At 44.5% G+C, this 17,397-nt stretch overlaps 1 protein-coding gene across 1 annotated transcript; it reads left to right on the top strand.

The window, feature by feature from the left end:
• Nucleotides 1-3,791: 3,791 nt before the first annotated feature.
• FOXL3 (forkhead box L3) lies at nucleotides 3,792-14,422 on the top strand. Its single transcript, XM_053365317.1, has 3 exons — nucleotides 3,792-4,149; nucleotides 6,789-6,957; nucleotides 12,861-14,422. The coding sequence occupies exons 1-3, from the start codon at nucleotides 4,043-4,045 to the stop codon at nucleotides 13,335-13,337; spliced, it is 753 nt and encodes a 250-aa protein (XP_053221292.1). The 5' UTR covers nucleotides 3,792-4,042; the 3' UTR covers nucleotides 13,338-14,422.
• Nucleotides 14,423-17,397: the final 2,975 nt, after the last annotated feature.

Raw genomic sequence — 17,397 nt, 5'->3', positions numbered from 1 at the left:
GTTGATGTATGTAGGTTTTATTCTATTTGTTTTTTATCTTATATTTTGGAAATGTACATCCAGGTTTTTTTCCTTTAAATATTTTTGGGGGGCCCAAGAGAGTGGGGCCCTAAGCTATAGCTTGTTTAGGTTATACAGTGCTACCTCGGGTTACATATGCTTCAGGTTACAGATTCTGCTAACCCAGAAATAGTACCTCGGGTTAAGAACTTTGCTTCAGGATAAGAACAGAAATCGTGCTCCAGTGGCACGGTGGCCGCGGGAGGCCCCATTAGCTAAAGTGGTGCTTCAGGTTAAGAACAGTTTCAGGTTAAGAAAGGGCTTCCAGAATGAATTAAGTTCTTAACCCAAGCTACCACTATACTTAAATCCGGCACTGTTCCCTTCCCTTCCCTAATAGTCAATTAGCATTCTGCGGCTGCTGAGCATGCTCAGTTCCCATCTGGCTCTTTTTGAGTCTCTTCCCCTCCAGGCACACACTCCTTAAGGTTCTAGTTTCAAAGATTTTTAGCACTTCTGAGAGCCTTGGGGTTCTCTTGAGTCGGACGATACCTTCATCTTGCACATGGATGGTGCTGTTTTGGCGATGTAAGGTTCTGCACTCCACCCCTGAACTTCTGAAATGGAAGCAATGGGAACACGGCTTTCTATGCTTGGAAACCAGGGATGAGAGAATCTGTCTGCTTCAGTTTCTCCCCGTTTCTCATTTTTCCAGCCTGAAGTTCAGTTCCCCACATTTCCATTCAGTTTCGTGATTTTCCTTCCTTTTTCTTTTCTTTAAAAAAGTCCTTGTGAGAATTCATCTGGATTTTAGTGCAAATTGCTTCCGATCGACCCATCTTCCCTATGCATTTTGTCTAATAAGCATATTTTCCCCAAAACATTCTCCTTTAATATCATGCTTTGGTGTTTGCTTCTTTTCCCCCTTCCTAATATAGATGCATTTTTATAGACACTTTTCTCCGTAACATAGGCATTGGGCTTGGCTGGAGAACTGCATCGCAAAATTTGGAGAAGTGCAAATTTTGAATGATTGCTGAGCTTCTGCTCATAAAAGTGTGTAAACGGTAGATTTGCCTTTAAATGCAAACTGATTTAAATTCCTCATCATCTTTAACCACCCTGTTGTCTGCCTCCAGAGTGTATGGAAGAAGAACACTGTTAAGAAACACTGTTAAGAAAGAGTGCTACATAGGAGGGGTGGAGAACCTGTGGCCCTCCAGGAATTGTTGGATAATAATAATAATAATAATAATAATAATAATTTATTATTTATACCCTGCCCATCTGGCTGGGTTTCCCCAGCCACTCTGGGTGGCTTCCAACAAAACACTAAAATACAATAACCTATTAAACATTAAAAGCTTCCCTAAACAGGGCTGCCTTTAGATGTCTTCTAAAAGTTTGGTAGTTATTTTTCTCTTTGACATCTGGTGGGAGGGCGTTCCACAGGGCGGGCGCCACTACCGAGAAGGCCCTCAGCCTGGTTCCCTGTAACTTGGCTTCTCGCAGCGAGGGAACCACCAGAAGGCCCTTGGCACTGGACCTCAGTGTCTGGGCTGGATGATGGGGGTGGAGGCGCTCCTTCAGGTATACTGGACCGAGGCCATTCAGGGCTTTAAAGGTCAGCATCAACACTTGTCAACTCCCATCATTCCCAGCCAGCATAGCCAATGGTCAGGGATGGTGACAGTTGCAGTCCATCAACACCCGGATGGCACTATGTTGTTAAGCCCTGATTTACACACAGAAAGAGGCTTGGTTCACGCACATCACGGTAAGCCACAGCTAAGATTAACTAGGAGTCTAGATTCGGGTAGGTAGCCGTGTTGGTCTGACACAGTCAAAATAAATTAAAAATTAAAAAATTGTCCAGTAGCACCTTAGAGACCAACTAAGTTTGTTCTGGGTATAAGCTTTTGTGTGCATGCACACTTCTTCAGATACACTGAAACAGAAGTCACCAGACCCTTATATATAGTGGGAGGGTGGGGTGGGGTTTGGGGAAATTAGGAATTGAGGTGAAATTCAATTCAGGTCTCATATAAAGCCAAATCTACCAAATTTGCACATCCTAAACCAACATGTGAACCGAAGCATAGCTAGCCTTTGAAAATTGCACTCATCTGAATTTTGCAATGCAGGTCACCAACGAAACAGTCTTTACAAAAATGAGTTTATTAGGAGAAAGCATGCATAAAAATGAATATGTGGGTGAAGATAACATTCAGAAATCCATTCTATTAGGGGAAACTGCTTGCAAAAATGTGCACACGTAGAAATGAAGCAGGTACTTTCTATTTCAACCTTGAAATGTCTGCTGAAAACATTTCTGTTCCACCAGGATAGTCTGAACATAGTTGTCCATAAAATCATAGAATCATAGCATTGGGAGGGACCCAGAGGATCATCTAGTCCAGGCATGGCTAAACTTGGCCCTCCAGCTGTTTTGGGACTACAACTCCCATCATCCCTAGCTAACAGGACCAGTGGTCAGGGATGATGGGAATTGTAGTCCCCAAACAGCTGGAGGGCCAAGTTTGGCCATCACTGATCTAGTCCAACCCCATGCAATGCAGGAATATGTTCCATATGGGGACCTAACTTGCAACCTTGGCGTTATCAGCGCCACACACAGAGCTATCCATGTTCTGATAACCTCCAAGTTGTACAACTGCAATGCCGTTCTTGGCCAGGGTAACATCCTAAGGGCTGGTTGGAAAAGTACCAAGGGCCACATTTGACCCCTGGGCCTGAGATTCCCTACCCTGATGTAGAGAATATTTCATTGGTTGGACCAGTGATCCAACTTCTTTTGTTCCCTCCTTTCCCACCGTTTTCCAATCCAGCCAACCCTCTTCCAAAGCAAGCCACCGATTTGCATTGGCTCCTCTTCTCCCCAGAGTAACTGGCTTCCTGGGGGAAGTGGCTGTCTTCAAATAATTTAATTATCATGTAGCATGCACACCTTTCAGGGAACCCCCTCCTTTCCCATAATGAAACCGTTGAATGATTTGCCTTTAGTTTTACAACACATGTTGGAAACCACTCCAAAGCATTGCAAGAGAAGGAGGAGAGAGAGAGAGAGAGAGAGAGAGAGAGAGAGAGAGAGAGAGACTATCAAATTGTTACAGGATTGGATGCCAACACAGAGAGTTATTAGTCTAATTCATCCTACAGATCAAAGCCCACACAGGCAGCTATCCTGCCTACAGCTATTTTCCTTTTACTTTCCTACTTGACAGTAGTCCCCCCCCCAGTCCTTCTGTTCTGTCCTCTTTGACACACACAGAGACACACACATTTGTGTGTATTCCCACCCCCCTCCCCAGTTGTGGAAACAGAATTTACGCCTGTTGTGGGGGGGGGGGGTTTAAAAAACAAAACAAAGCTAAACACCAGGATGGGCAGTTTGCCATGTCCTCTCAAGGGGGTTTTATTTATGACTCAATGAGGGATGGATTTTGGAAAAGAAAAAACACAACAACCCAGAGTGATTGGGACTGTCCTACGTCTCCTTTATTTGTCCTAAACACCAAGGAAGAGAAGGAACTCTGGAGCCTTGTTTACAAGAAAGAGTTATGAAGCCAGTTGGGCTATTTAATTTGGCCACATTGTGTATGTCGTTGGCAAGCGGGAGGCTGGTGCCCATCTTGCCAGCGGGGGACCACCCAGGAAGCCAGGATTGCATAGCTACTGGCTGTTGCATACACCCAAGTTCAAAGGTTCAGGAGAGACCTTTACCACACTTGAATCGGTTAGTCGCTGCCTTTTTCATTTTCCTCCAGCGAGAGCAGGGGGAAGGGAGAACGAGCCCACCGAGGATATTCAGAAAGGGTTGTTTGGGGACTCCAAGGCTGCAACAACAAAAATTGCCACTGTGTGGATTAAAAGGGGGGAGAGGGAGAGAGAGAGAGGAGGGAGGGTGGAAGCAAAGGAAAAGAGGGAGGAGAGAAGAAACAGAGAAGCATCATTCTTCCACCTCTCTCCCTCTCTCTCTCTTTCTCTCCTACTTTACAGAAGCCAAAAGAGGACAAGGAATATGTTTGATAACACCCAGTACCCCTATAATTGCTTTAATTACGATGGGGATGATTACCCAACCTGCAGCTCTGATGAAGAGAAAAGGTTCACCAGACCAGCATACAGGTAAGCTTAACTTTTCCAACTCTCTTTCTCTCTCTCTCTCTCCATATTGTCAGTTGCTGGGGAATTCCTCTGTGATTCTTTGCAACACTCATCCATAAGCATCTTCCAGGTGTGGGCAAACAAAAACAAAACAAAAATGGATATGGGGTTGCAATGATTTTTGGATCTTTTTAATGACTCGTTTTTATGCATTTCAACTGCTCACATTATTTTAAAAATAGGAGCCAGGTTGAGTTTGGGCTTTCAACCAGGGGGGCTCCAGACTGAAGTGGCAAAAAAAGGTTTGCTTGGGTGGCCTCAGTCTGATCAGACTTGCCTACTGCAGAGGGTTGTTTGGCGGATAAAATGTGTACAGTGTCATAAGTATTTCCCCCAAAAAATGTAGCCTTATTTTAGTTTTAGAATTGATGTAACTGATAGGGATTGCTGTCCTCTGATCAATCTCCAACCCCATTCTTTGCAACAATCTAATGAATATGTCTTAAATGCATAAGGTGCTAAATTAACCACTTTAGACAAGGATATGTGAGATACTCAGGATCTCAGCCTCTTAAGCAAGTCTGATTAGTCACTTCTAAATCTTTCAAAACGGCTGGATTTTGACTTACTAAGTAGCTAATCAAATGTGCATATTACAAAAAAATCTAGGTTCTTCTTTGACAGATTGAAGGAAGCTTATGGTTACTGAGCAAAAACTTAGCACTCATTATTAAAAGAGAAGATTGTCTTTAACCATTTCTTCTTTATTCTCTATTGCATTAACACCACACCTTAAAAAACAGTATGTCCTTAACTCTCAGATCCACTGCTAAAGATTAATCAACCGAAGCATGAGTTGATTAATCCGCTATTTACATTAAGTTGCACTTCCCAAAGATCACAAGGAGTTTTTACTTCCTGTTCCACTATGCGCAGTTATATGGGAATAACTATGCATCCTATGCATGTCTACTCATAGGCAAGCCCCATTAAGTTCTATGGGGCTTACTCCCAGGTAAATGTGTGTAGAATTGTCACCTGAGCCCCCTAGAACTCATGCCACATCCAAGTCAACCTGGACAGAACCGAACTGCAAAGTGATCCTTTGATATGAAGTGCAACCGCCTGCCACAATTCACAGGAATTTCAGTGCTGAGAAACTTCTGTTGTTGTTGGTTTTTCAAAAAAAGTTGCAAAACGTGCCTGGGCATGCTTTTTGGTGGTGGTGTGTGTTTGTGTGTTTTAAATCAAAGCTCTTTCACTTGAGTGGAATGGAAAAACAGTTGCCAAAACAGAGAGATTGCATTTCTCACTGTGCAACTGGAAGAATCCTTAAGTATTTTCCTTCTACTTAAAATGGGCAGACAGCAGCCGTCCTGCTACTTCTCATGCAATAATGGGCCAGTCATTGCTGTACACAAGGGCTGAAGGAGAATTCAGGACATCTCAACTAGGCGCAAATCCTACTTTCAGGATCTCTTTTTAAAGAAACGTTTTGTGCTTTCTGCAATCAACATTCCCGAGTCATAAATGCCCAGGTGTTCTCAGTGGGAGAATGTGGCTCGATTTGAGAGCCAACGTGAGATTTGGACTCAAATTCCAGCATGTGGACTTTGTTTGTTGATGACTTGGAAGTTTTTCCAACTTACCCTCTTATTGTTACAACTCACCCTGGGACCTTATGACAAAGGGCAGTTAACTTCAATGGGTCTACTCTGTGTAGGGCTAGTGTTGGATACAACCTAATACCCACTGACCCCACTCATGGAGCCCAGTGCTTCAAACAACTCTCTCAAGAGACTATGCAAAGAAAGTGAGCATCTCAAGAGCAGCGCTGTCCAATGGACGGAGCTGTGCAGCGCAAATGTTAAGAGCATGGGCGGCGAGCTGGAAAGCTCCCAGTTCAGTTGCCACACTGACCTCAGGCAGGCTTCTATCTCTCAGTCTCAGTCCTCACTGGTAATATGGGAGACAGTGTGGTATAGCTCTGGACCAAGGCTGATTCAAATCCCCACTAAGTCATAGAGGTCACTAGGTGACCTTGGGCCAGAAACACACTCTGCCTCTCTGCCTCTGATCCTTTCCTACCTCATAGGGTTGTTGTGTTGCGAAAAGTGGTGGGGTAGAGAATTATGAATGTTCACCTGGGTTCCCTGAAGGAAAGATGAGAAATAAATAAATAAAACGTGTCATCATCATCATCATCATCCATTACTGCAGCAATGATTTGAGAACTTAGAACAGCATTATGCATGAAAGATATCTAGGGTTGGATCCTGACTAAGGCTAAAGCTGTAGTCCTACTGAAAACAAAGGCACTTACTCCCGAGGAAGCGTGTTAGTTATTGGGTGTTGGGTCTCATTGTTACGTAGGTCCCATTGTTGTTATTTTGATTTCAATGGGACCTCTCTGCATAGTTAGTCCTGTTGATGTCAGTGGGAAGTCACTGCAACTAACAATCCTATGCATGTCTATTTGGAACAAAGTCCTTGCCATATTCAGCGGGGCTTATTCCTGAATGTGTATTGTTTAGGATCACAGCCTTGGAGTTAGATTGAATCTTATGTGATGTTGCTTCCAGAGTCTCTATGCCCGTAGCATTGACACCTTTCTATACAGGACGGTATTGCGATTCGTTTTCTTTTGTTTCATGTTGCAGCTACATCGCTTTAATTGCAATGGCCATTCAGCAGAGCCCCTCCAACAAAGTGACTCTTTCTGGCATTTACGACTTCATCATGAAGAAATTCCCTTACTACAGGACAAACCAGCGAGCCTGGCAGAACTCCATCCGCCACAACCTCTCCCTCAACAGCTGCTTTGTCAAGGTAGGACCAACAAACCACAGCAGCAGTCCACAACCTGGAGAGGAAGTCTTGGGTTCTGCAAGCAGCTCAGTGGAGAGCCCTATTTGCAAGAGGATGCTGTGCACATCTGGCTGTAGAATCAGCTCAGCTGTGGCCATAGGGAATCAGCGCTGTGCTAAAAACTGGCTCTTGATTTCTCCCCTGTGAAAGGAGGCTTTCATTAAGCCTCTCAGTGCCAGTTGCTGCGAATCACAAACTGGAAGAGCTCTGTTGCGCTCACATCCTGCTTTCAGGCTTCTCATGCACAAATCGTCGTCGTCGTCGTTATATTAAATTTGTATACTGCCCTATACTCACAGATCTCAGGGCAGTTCACAACATAAATTAACAGTGGAACCTCAGGTTGCGAACGTGATCCATGTGGGAGGCACGTTCGCAACCCGTAGCATTCGCAACCCGCAGCGGCACGTCTGCACACACATGGGTTGCAATTCAGCATTTCTGCGCATGCGCAAAGCGCGATTTAGTATTTTCGTGCATGCGCGAGCGCCGAAACCTGGAAGTAACCTGTTCTGGTACTTCCAGGTTCAGCGCGGTGCGTAACCCAAAAACGCACAACCTGAAGCGTCTGTAACCTGAGGTATGACTGTACAATATAAACAACACAAAATACACAATAAAAATAAGAATAAAGACAACCCAATAATCCCTCCATCCACAACACTTTTAAAAGGGCCACTGTGAGAATAATAATAATAATTTATTATTTATAACCCCGCCCATCTGGCTGGGTTTCCCCAGCCACTCTGGGCAGCTCCCAACAGAATATTAAAAACACGATAAAACATCAAACATAAAAACTTCCCTAAACAGGGCTGCCTTCAGATGTCTTCTAAAAGTCAGATATTTATTTCCTTGACATCTGATGGGAGGGCATTCCACAGGGCAGGCGCAACTGCCTGGTTCCCTGTAACCTCACTTCTCACAGTGAGGGAACCACCAGAAGACCCTCGGAGCTGGATCTCAGTGTCCAGATAGAATTATGGGGGTGGAGACGCTCCTTCAGGTATACTAGAACAGGACTAGAGCCATTAGCCTGATTCAGCAAGAATTTCCTTATGTTATTATAATCACAGATTCATAGGATTTTAGAGTTGGAAAGTACCTCAAGGGTCATCTAGTCCAATGTACGAATTACAGTTAAAGTATATCTGACAGATGGTTATCCAACCTCTGCTGAAAAATGGGGGGAAAGTCTACCTCCTTCTGAGGTAGTCCACTCCACTGTCAAACAGCCCTTTCCGTCAGGAAGTTCTCCCTAATGTTTAGCCAAAATCTCCTTACTTGCAATTGGAATTCATTTGTTCGGGTTCTACCTTCTTGAGCGATTAGAAAACAAGCTTGTTCCATCTTCTATGTGACAGCCCTTCAGGTATCTGAAGACGGCAATCATATTCCTCTCTCTTCTTCAGGCTGAACATGCCCAGATCACTCAACAATTCTTCATAAGGCTTGGTTTACACTCCATTTGCATGTCTCCATCTCTGGACCCTTGAGAGATGCTTTAGGGCAGGGGTCAGCAAACTTTTTCAGCAGGGGGCTGGTTCACTGTCCCTCAGACCTTGGCAGGGAAGGCAGATTATATTTTGAAAAAAAATAATGAACGAATTTCTGTGCCCCACAGATAACCCAGAGATGCTTTTTAAATAAAAGGACACATTCTACTCATGTAAAAACACGTTGATTCCTGGACCATCCGCCAGCCGGCTTTAGAAGCCAATTGGGCCAGATCTGGCCCCCGGGCCTTAGTTTGCTTACCCATGCTTTAGGGTTTTGGTGGGTGTGGAGTTTTGAGCTTCCTTTGGCATTGTGAGGAGGCTGAGGGTGGTGTGTGTGTTCTTTCCAAGAAACATAACTCCAACTCTTTGCAACCTCCTTGGCTGCCTGTGCTTCCTGATCTGACGTCTTCCTTCGAACTTTCATTGAAGCATGGGCACCCAGGAGACCTGTAGTTTGCAGGCAATTTGTAGAATGAAGGAAACGAAACTCAGAAACTCCCTGGGTCATCTTGAAAGCAGAAGAAGCACATGCACATCTGACCCAGGGAAGTCTCACCAGAATGTGCTCTCCTTTTGGATAATTTTTTAAAAAGCAACTTATTTATGGAGAATGACCAGCAAGGAACAGGGAGACAAGGACAGGAATAGGTTTTCAGCATAGCACTATAGGAAACGAAGAAAGCTCTATTACAGCGGTTCTCAACCTGTGGGTCCCAAGATGTTGTTGGACTACAACTCCCATCATCCCTGAGCTCTGGCCTTGCTAGCTAGGGATGATGGGAGTTGTAGTCCAATAACATCTGGGGACCCACAGGTTGAGAAAGGCTGCTCTATTATGATGGGTGAAGCTGTTTGTCCATCGAGGCCTGAATTGTCTTCTCTAGATGAGAGCGGCTCTCCGGGGTCACAGACAGGGAGCTTAGCTGGTCCTTTTGACTGCAGGTGCCAAAGATCTGACCTGGGATTTTGCATATGAAAGGTGTGCTCTCTACTATAGAGCTGTGGTCCAAGCATTCTTGAGGTGCAGCTGCATGGGCAAAAATATCCCCTCTGTTTCTGAAGTCCAGGTTGCGAGTGCTATGGCTGATGATGGTTGGCAACTATGGTGACTGGTTGGGTGGAAGGCAGGGAGCCCAACAGTAGGTGGCGCCAGAGCCAATGGCAGGAATTTCACATTAATTCTCAGTTTGCCCCATCCTCCTCCCTGCTGGGTTCTGCAAAGGGCAACAAAGACTATGAGGAAGAGGAAGTGGACAGGCAGTGTCAATTCCTGGACTTGTTGTAAGCAGAAAGGCAGGCTGGTGAGAGCTGACTGAGAATAGATGGAGGTTAGTGGGGCAATGTCCTTAGTGGAGAAACATCCATGGGCTGTTGCTTATGGAGCTAAAATGCCACCACCACCACCCCACACACAGAGGGTATTTGGAGGGGAAAACTTAAGCTGGAACGCCAACAACTGAGTGAGGACTGAACATGCTCAGTGGACATAGAATGCTGGCTGACTCTTGGGTGCGAATATTGAAAGCCAAGTGGGAAGTGGAATGGAATGGAGTTTCCTGTACAAGATTCCTTCCATGCTGCAACATTTTGTTGCAGATCCCATATTTCACAGGATTTCTATACCGCTAAATCATCTGTAACCTCTAAGCGGTTTACACATTTAACTCATGATTTCAGCATGTCCTCAGTTGCAGCCACTGCTCTCTGATGATAATGCATAGGAGTGCTACTGTACATTTATGAGCTCATGTGCAGGTGGAAGGTGTGCTGAGAGAGATGCTAAATGGCTGTGCGACCCAGGAACATGAAGTTAATCTGGAGAACAGGCAAATGTTACATAGTGGGACCTGAGCTCAATGGTGGAGCACATACTTTGAATACAGAAGGTCCCAGGTTTAGTCAGTTGTATCACCAGTGAAAAGGATCAGGTAGCAAGTGATGAGCAGGATCTGTGCCTTGGGGAGATGCTGCCATCCAGTGCAGGCAATACTAGCTGCATAAACAGTCTGAGCAGGCATCATTACAAACACAAAAAGGGAACGTCATGCAATGGTGTGGTTCTTTTTGCATGGCATTTTACTGATGTCCTCGTGTGGTCTTGTAAGGGGAAAAAATATCTAAATATAACTGTTCCTACAATCAGATGGAGATTGCTGCTATCTAGAGATGTGGGAGAAAATTGATTCAGTTCACATTTAAGAGAAACATACCTAATTTGCACCAAAATGCAACCTAAAACACAGCCATCCTTTGAAATTCACACTTCTCCATATTTTGGGCTGCAGTTCTTCAGCCAAGTTATTTGTACAAAAATGTGTATACTAATGCAAAGTGTGCATATAAATTAATGCAACATGCAGAATTGCATTACATGAGGGGTGAGTTACTCGCAAAGATGTGTGTATTAGTCAAAACCGAATGTATTTATTAGGAGAATCTGCATTAAGTTGCTGAGGTATTTTCACGAGGATCAGCAGCAACAAATACCCGTGGAAATAGGGAAAACTGAATTTAAGATTGGAGAAATGAGAACCAAAATTGACAGATTTGTCCATTCCTCCTTTTATAACAATGTGTTCTCAATGCAGGTTCGTAACATAGAGGGGAGAAAGATGCAAATCAGCTGCAACAAGGTGCATAGCCAGAATTAATTATTTTTTTTTAAAAAAAAATATCTGCATTGATCCAGAATTCAGAAGGGGAGGATCTTAGGGCAAAGCAGACCCTTGGGATGATATAGCAAAAGCATTGCACACAAACACACACAGAATATCTGTGCTCCAATATGTATATGACCAGATACTCTCCAGATATTTTGAACTACAGCTCTTGTCATTCCTCACCATTGAGCCTGCTGGCTGAACAGGGAAGATAATAATAATAATAGTAATAATAATTTATTATTTATACCCCGTCCATCTGGGACACGGGTGGCGCTGTGGGTTAAACCACAGAGCCTAGGGCTTGCCGATCAGAAGGTCGGCGGTTCAAATCCCCACGATGGGGTGAGCTCCCGTTGCTCGGTCCCTGCTCCTGCCAACCTAGCAATTCGAAAGCACATCAAAGTGCAAGTAGATAAATAGGTACCACTCCAGCGGGAAGGTAAATGGCATTTCCGTGTGCTGCTCTGGTTCACCAGAAATTGCTTAGTCATGCTGGCCACATAACCCGGAAGCTGTACGCCAGCTCCCTCGGCCAATAAAACGAGATGAGCGCCGCAACACCACAGTCGGTAACAACTGGTCCTAATGGTCAGGGGTCCCTTTACCTTTACCCTGCCCATCTGGCTGAGTTTCCCCAGCCACTCTGGGCGGCTCCCAATTGAGTGTTAAAAACAATACAGCATTAAATATTAAAAACTTCCCTAAAGAGGGGTGCCTTCAGATGTCTTCTAAAAGTCAGATAGTTGTTTATTCATTTCCTTGGCATTTGATGGGAGGGCATTCCACAGGGCAGGTGCCACTACCGAGAAGGCCCTCTGTCTGGTTCCCTGTAACTTCACTTCTCGCAATGAGGGAACCGCCAGAAGGCCCTCGGCGCTGGATCTCAGTGCCCCAGCTGAACAATGGGGGTGGAGACGCTCCTTCAGGTATACAGGTATATAGGACCGAGGCTGTTTAGGGCTTCAAAGGTCAGTAATAGAGGGCAAGCGCCTTTCCAGAAAGCTTATACACCATGATGGATATTTTCCTCACATAACTCCTGATAAGCTTTGGAGGAACCGCAAAGCTCTGTGAAACAGAGTTTGAAAGCCACTGTCCAAGGTTGGTAGGGAGAAAGAGAAGCTCAGCTCTAAGTAAAGGGAGATCATTGAAAATATCCTTTCGCCCTCTTAGCTGCTTCTGGATGGAAGGATAGAAAATGCAGATATTGTTTTCTTCTGATGTATGCTAGTACATAGCAAATGAAAGGGGCTATTTGCCTACAACTTCTATAATTAGAGAGCCTGGTCTTCAACAGTTTGTCATATATGTTTATACGAGACTTACATTTAAACGGACACAGATGTTGAAGCGGCTGTGTTTGTTGCACACACGCACACAAATGCCGAATTCGGGTTTTGCTTTCGCCCAGGCTTCAGCTCCGCAATCTGTTCTGTATGCTGTGCATCAACCTTAGACCTTGGGAATGAATAGCAATAAGAAAACCGAGAGAGTTCCTGTGCATGTGCAGAGTGCATTCCCCCCCCCAACTTGAGTACCCACTGCCCACTCTCTTCCACTCTTGGATTAGGAGATAAAGGTCTGAGATGAGGGAAAGGTTGCAGTTTCCAGACAGCTTGACAGATGGTTTTATATTTCCCAGTCACTGACAGAATGGATGCTTTCTCTCTCTCTTTATTATTTTAAAAACAATGAATTGCAGGTTCCCCGGACAGAAGGCAATGACAAAGGGAAGGGGAATTACTGGAGCTTTGCATCGGGATGTGAATCTATGTTAGACCTGTTTGAAAACGGGAACTACAGGAGAAGGAGGAGGAGGAAGAACGTCAAAAGGGAACCCAGAGACAAACGGCCAAATGGCGGGAGCGACTGCTTGCAAGCTCTGTCCCCAGTGGATTCAGGATTCCCCGGAATCAACTCCTGTCCCGGTCAGAGAGTGCAATCCCAGCCCAAAGCTTTGGAGACTTGCGAGCTTTTTCCAAACGCCGCCGCCAGCCGAGAGAGTCTAAACAGCTCCTCCATAGGAAAATCTGACTCCGAAATTAAATTTAGCATTGATTACATTCTCTCCTCCCCAGACCCTCTGCCTGTCCTGAGGTCTCCGTATCACACGGAAGATAATAAATACCACCTCTTGGATTCTCAGCAGCTGGTGAACCTTCAGTTTTGGACAATGTGAGCTTGCATACTGGGGGGCAAACTGAGAAGGAAACAAGGGACTTTTTTCTGTCCGACAGTCACTGCAGTCGTCCTCAGGAACAGGAGACTAGATGCTTCATTGGGCTATTCAATATCTCAAAAATGAATTTCTCTGAGGTTGGAAACTTACCACTAAACCATCCTACTGCTTGTGAACTTGCTTATGGGTCTGTGGCACTTGCCAGTTCCTGCTTGAATCGAGTGTATCTGGTGGCCCCTTTCCTCCCTTATCGGGCCCAGCTGGGCTTATTCTGAGCACACCAAACAGCACCAAGTAGCTGGGTCAAGCTGCCATTTTCATTTCCCACAATGCCCCTGAAATGGGCTGGGAGCACCTCTGGCCCTCCAGAGGTTGCTGAACTACAACTCCCATCATCCCTGATCATTGGCCCATCCTTGGTTGGGCACTGGTGGGAGTTGGAGTCCAGCACTGACTGGAGGACCAAAGGTTTTGCGGCCCTGCCCTAAAATGATTGCTAGACCTGACTGCTTGGAGCTCTGGTCTGAGGGGAAATATTTAAAGGAAGGGTTCAGGGCAAGAATCAGTTATTGGGGGCTGTCAGGTTGATAGGGTTCACCCCACAAGGATTCCAAGTGTGAAGCCAGCCTTAATCGGCGGTATAAAATAAAGGTTTTCTTTTCCACGGTCATCTGATTACACTTCACCACATTTCTGTTCTTTCAGGATGTTGGAATTACTATGGCCAGTTTTGTTCTATGGTTGCTGTCCACACACACACACACAGAGAGAGAGAGAGAGAGAGAGAGAGAGAGAGAGAGAGAGAGAGAAGCAGGGGGGTTTTCGGCCAAAACTCTGGCACCTCTCAGCTGGGCGCCATTGCCATTCTAAAAGAACAAGGGAGGTGTTCATGGTGAGTTGCACCATTTTTCTAGAAAAATAGCACTGCGGACACAGGTGTATTTGAGCTTGCCGCGATCACACAGAATCAGCTCAAGAAGAAAACACACACATACCAGAAGTGAGCCAAGATTTCTCAGAAAACATTTTTCTGAGGAGAATTTCTGATCTGGCTGCCTAGAAAATAAAACTTACTTTGCCAAATGTCCTCTGAATATTCTTTACAGTTTGTTTGTGTGGCAGCTGCCGCTTCCCACCCCTACAATGTTCTGAACGGCACTAAGTCTGGGGTATTGTGGATGGTGCAATTTGGTGGGTAGGCCGCCAACACAGTTGCCATAGAAACAACATCAACAATCTATGCAAAAAGAATAAAAAAGCTCTAGTGCTACCCTCTGAGAAAATATTACAGAATTTTTAAAAACCCCTGGATAAATTTAGTGGCTTAACCACCCCCCCACCCCCCGCATTTCTCTGTCAACAAATAGTGCTGATAATTTAGAGAAACCATTTGTACATTACTATTATTGGTTATTAAATTTGTATACCACCCTTCACCCATAGATCTGTGAACCCCCCTGAGACCTCTGGGTATAATTCAATAAATAATAATAATAGGTCTCAGGGTGGTTCACAGCATAAAAATACAGGATAAAAACACAAAATACATAAGCAAAACAAAAACAAACCGAGCCAGAGCCAAAGGCAGGTAGAACCAACCAATTCTAGATTTGTCCCCATTCTTACCCTCCTCCCTGCTGAGTCCTACAAGAGCAGCATTGAGGCTAAGGTCAGTGGCACATCTGCCCTAATGGACCATCCTGTACTGCTTCTCAGTTCCTCTTCCCTCTTTCCCATAAAATGTGTGTAGAGAGGTCGTTCCAGCCTTAGAGCTCACCATCTTCCAGTTTCAATGGGAGGAAGATGGTTTTGATGACCAAAAAATGGACCCAGAAACTGTATAACAGAACTGTCTCCCCAACCTTTGCCCTGCTGGTACTGGTAAAGGCGGTCCATATGTCATTGGTTCTTATTATCACCAGCTGCTCTGCAAATGTGTACTTCCTTCCCAAATACCTGCTTAATTGTGTGTGTCCTCAAACATCCATAGCCTGGACCCTCCCTCTGGTGCTGAATCTCCAACATCCTAGTTAGGATTCAGTAGCAGACCACATGTTATTCCTAAACCGCAGACAAAGCACAGTCTATAGGAAGTGCAATTCTCTCTCTACCTGTGTCTTATACCCTAGGAATGTAGGATTCTACCTGGAATCCTCATACCTAATAATTCACCCACCTCCATTTGGCAGTATCTATGGCAGCCTTCTCCAACCTCATGCCTCTCAGATTTTGTTGGCCAGCACTGCCAAAGGTCAGGGATGATGGGCATTGTCCAAAACATCTGAAAGGTAGCAAGTTGGGGATGGTCACTCTGCTATATGCTTGACCCATTTCTCAGATTTCCCCAGGATTGTGAAGTTTATGTTGTTTTACTTTCTCCCCACTGTGCTCAGAGTTACAGCAGCTGGAGGAAGCAGGCAAGGTATGACTCAGGACATATGGACAAAGGCTGTTATGTGGAAGCCAGTCTCCAAATTCAATCTTCTTTCAATCCATTGGGCCCAGTACTCAGTTCACAGGAGTAACCTTCTTCACTGAGAGCGTGGAATAAATGCAAGATCATCTTGCAGCGGCCGTGCACATCGGGACAGCCTGTGACACCATTCCTGTTCTAGAGCAGGGAGAGGGAACCTTCAGATATTGTTGAACTCCAACTCCCATCAGCCCCAGCCAGCATGGTCAGTGGTCCAGGATGTGGAAGTTGTAGTCCTGCAACATCTGGGGGACCACAGGTTCTGCATCCCTGTCCTAGAGGGAACGTTGTATCTGGTAAAAGCCAATTGGGGACAAGACAGGAAGCATTCATAAAGGGCTGACATTCGGTTAGGGAACATGTTTTTACCCAGCACCAATAGACCTGTTGACCATTTGCAACCACCAACATAATGACACACACTTTGCAGCGATTGCTGCAGTCTGCACGGTGATTTCTGTTGCATCATTGTACATCAACGTCCAGCTGAACTGTGGATTTGCATCTATGGAGAAAACAGTTATTCAATAACATGATGCTGCCTTTCCCTTCATGTTTCAAATGTGAACTGAACTGATTCAAAGAGCACAAAGGATGTATGCCTATGTTGTTGACTTTGTTTTAAATCTGTCTGTCAAAGGTTAGACAAAGTCTACCGAAAAAAAGGTGCTTTAACCTCAATCTTGATGGCTTGTGAGAAAGTTTTTCAGGAAGTTATGAGTGCCTCTTTGCCTGTAATTGATAAGTATGGACAAAACTTGAAACTTTACCTGCTGAATATAAAAGGAGTCCCCTTTTATATTCATATGTATAATATATACGTGTGTGCTCATATATGCAAAACAAATAGATTTATTTCCACCTTTCCTTCCAATAATCCGGAAAGTGAATTGATGCAATTTCCAACAAAACTAGAGAGATCCCTAATGTTCTTACCTTCAGTATCACGAGCAACACACATATGTATATCTCCTCATTTTTGCTCTAGCCAGTGCACTAATAATCCATTAAGTTTCACTGAGGTAGAAGGAGGAACCTTGATGTCAATTTCCCCACTTTGGATAAGGACTCGCTGGAGGAACCTCTGGCAAACTCCCTTCAGCCTCAGTTTCAACATCTATAAAATGGGAACAATACTATCTTTCTTTACAGGGATGTAATGAAGCATGCCGAAAACTGTATAGCACCTAAATATATTTATATAAACATGAATGATATATATGATCAATATGCAGTAGTTCCTTCAAAAGGACACATTTGCAATATTGGTAGCTTGTGTTTCTGAATGGTAGTATCAGTGTGAATTCCTCATAATTTTGTAATACACTCAATCTGGCAGCCGACAATGTAAACCCTGTTTTTCCTTGCAAAACAAAACAAAATTCAGAGTGACAGGCAACAATAATATCAAGCCAATCTGTAGTAAGTTTATTTACTTTAGCCGAACAGAGACTTGTTAATGTATATATTTCATTGAGTGCAGCTTTGCATCTTTCCATAGAATTTACAGCATAAATATAGACAATGTTTTTGAGCACTTGTCCTTTTCGTCTCCTAATGTCCCTATCCATGCACAGGGATCACCAA

This window comes from Podarcis raffonei, chromosome 14 (genome assembly GCF_027172205.1).
Source record: "Podarcis raffonei isolate rPodRaf1 chromosome 14, rPodRaf1.pri, whole genome shotgun sequence".
Lineage (NCBI taxonomy): Eukaryota > Metazoa > Chordata > Lepidosauria > Squamata > Lacertidae > Podarcis > Podarcis raffonei.
Note: the sequence above shows the minus strand (reverse complement) of the source record. Positions and strands in the feature narration are given on the sequence as shown.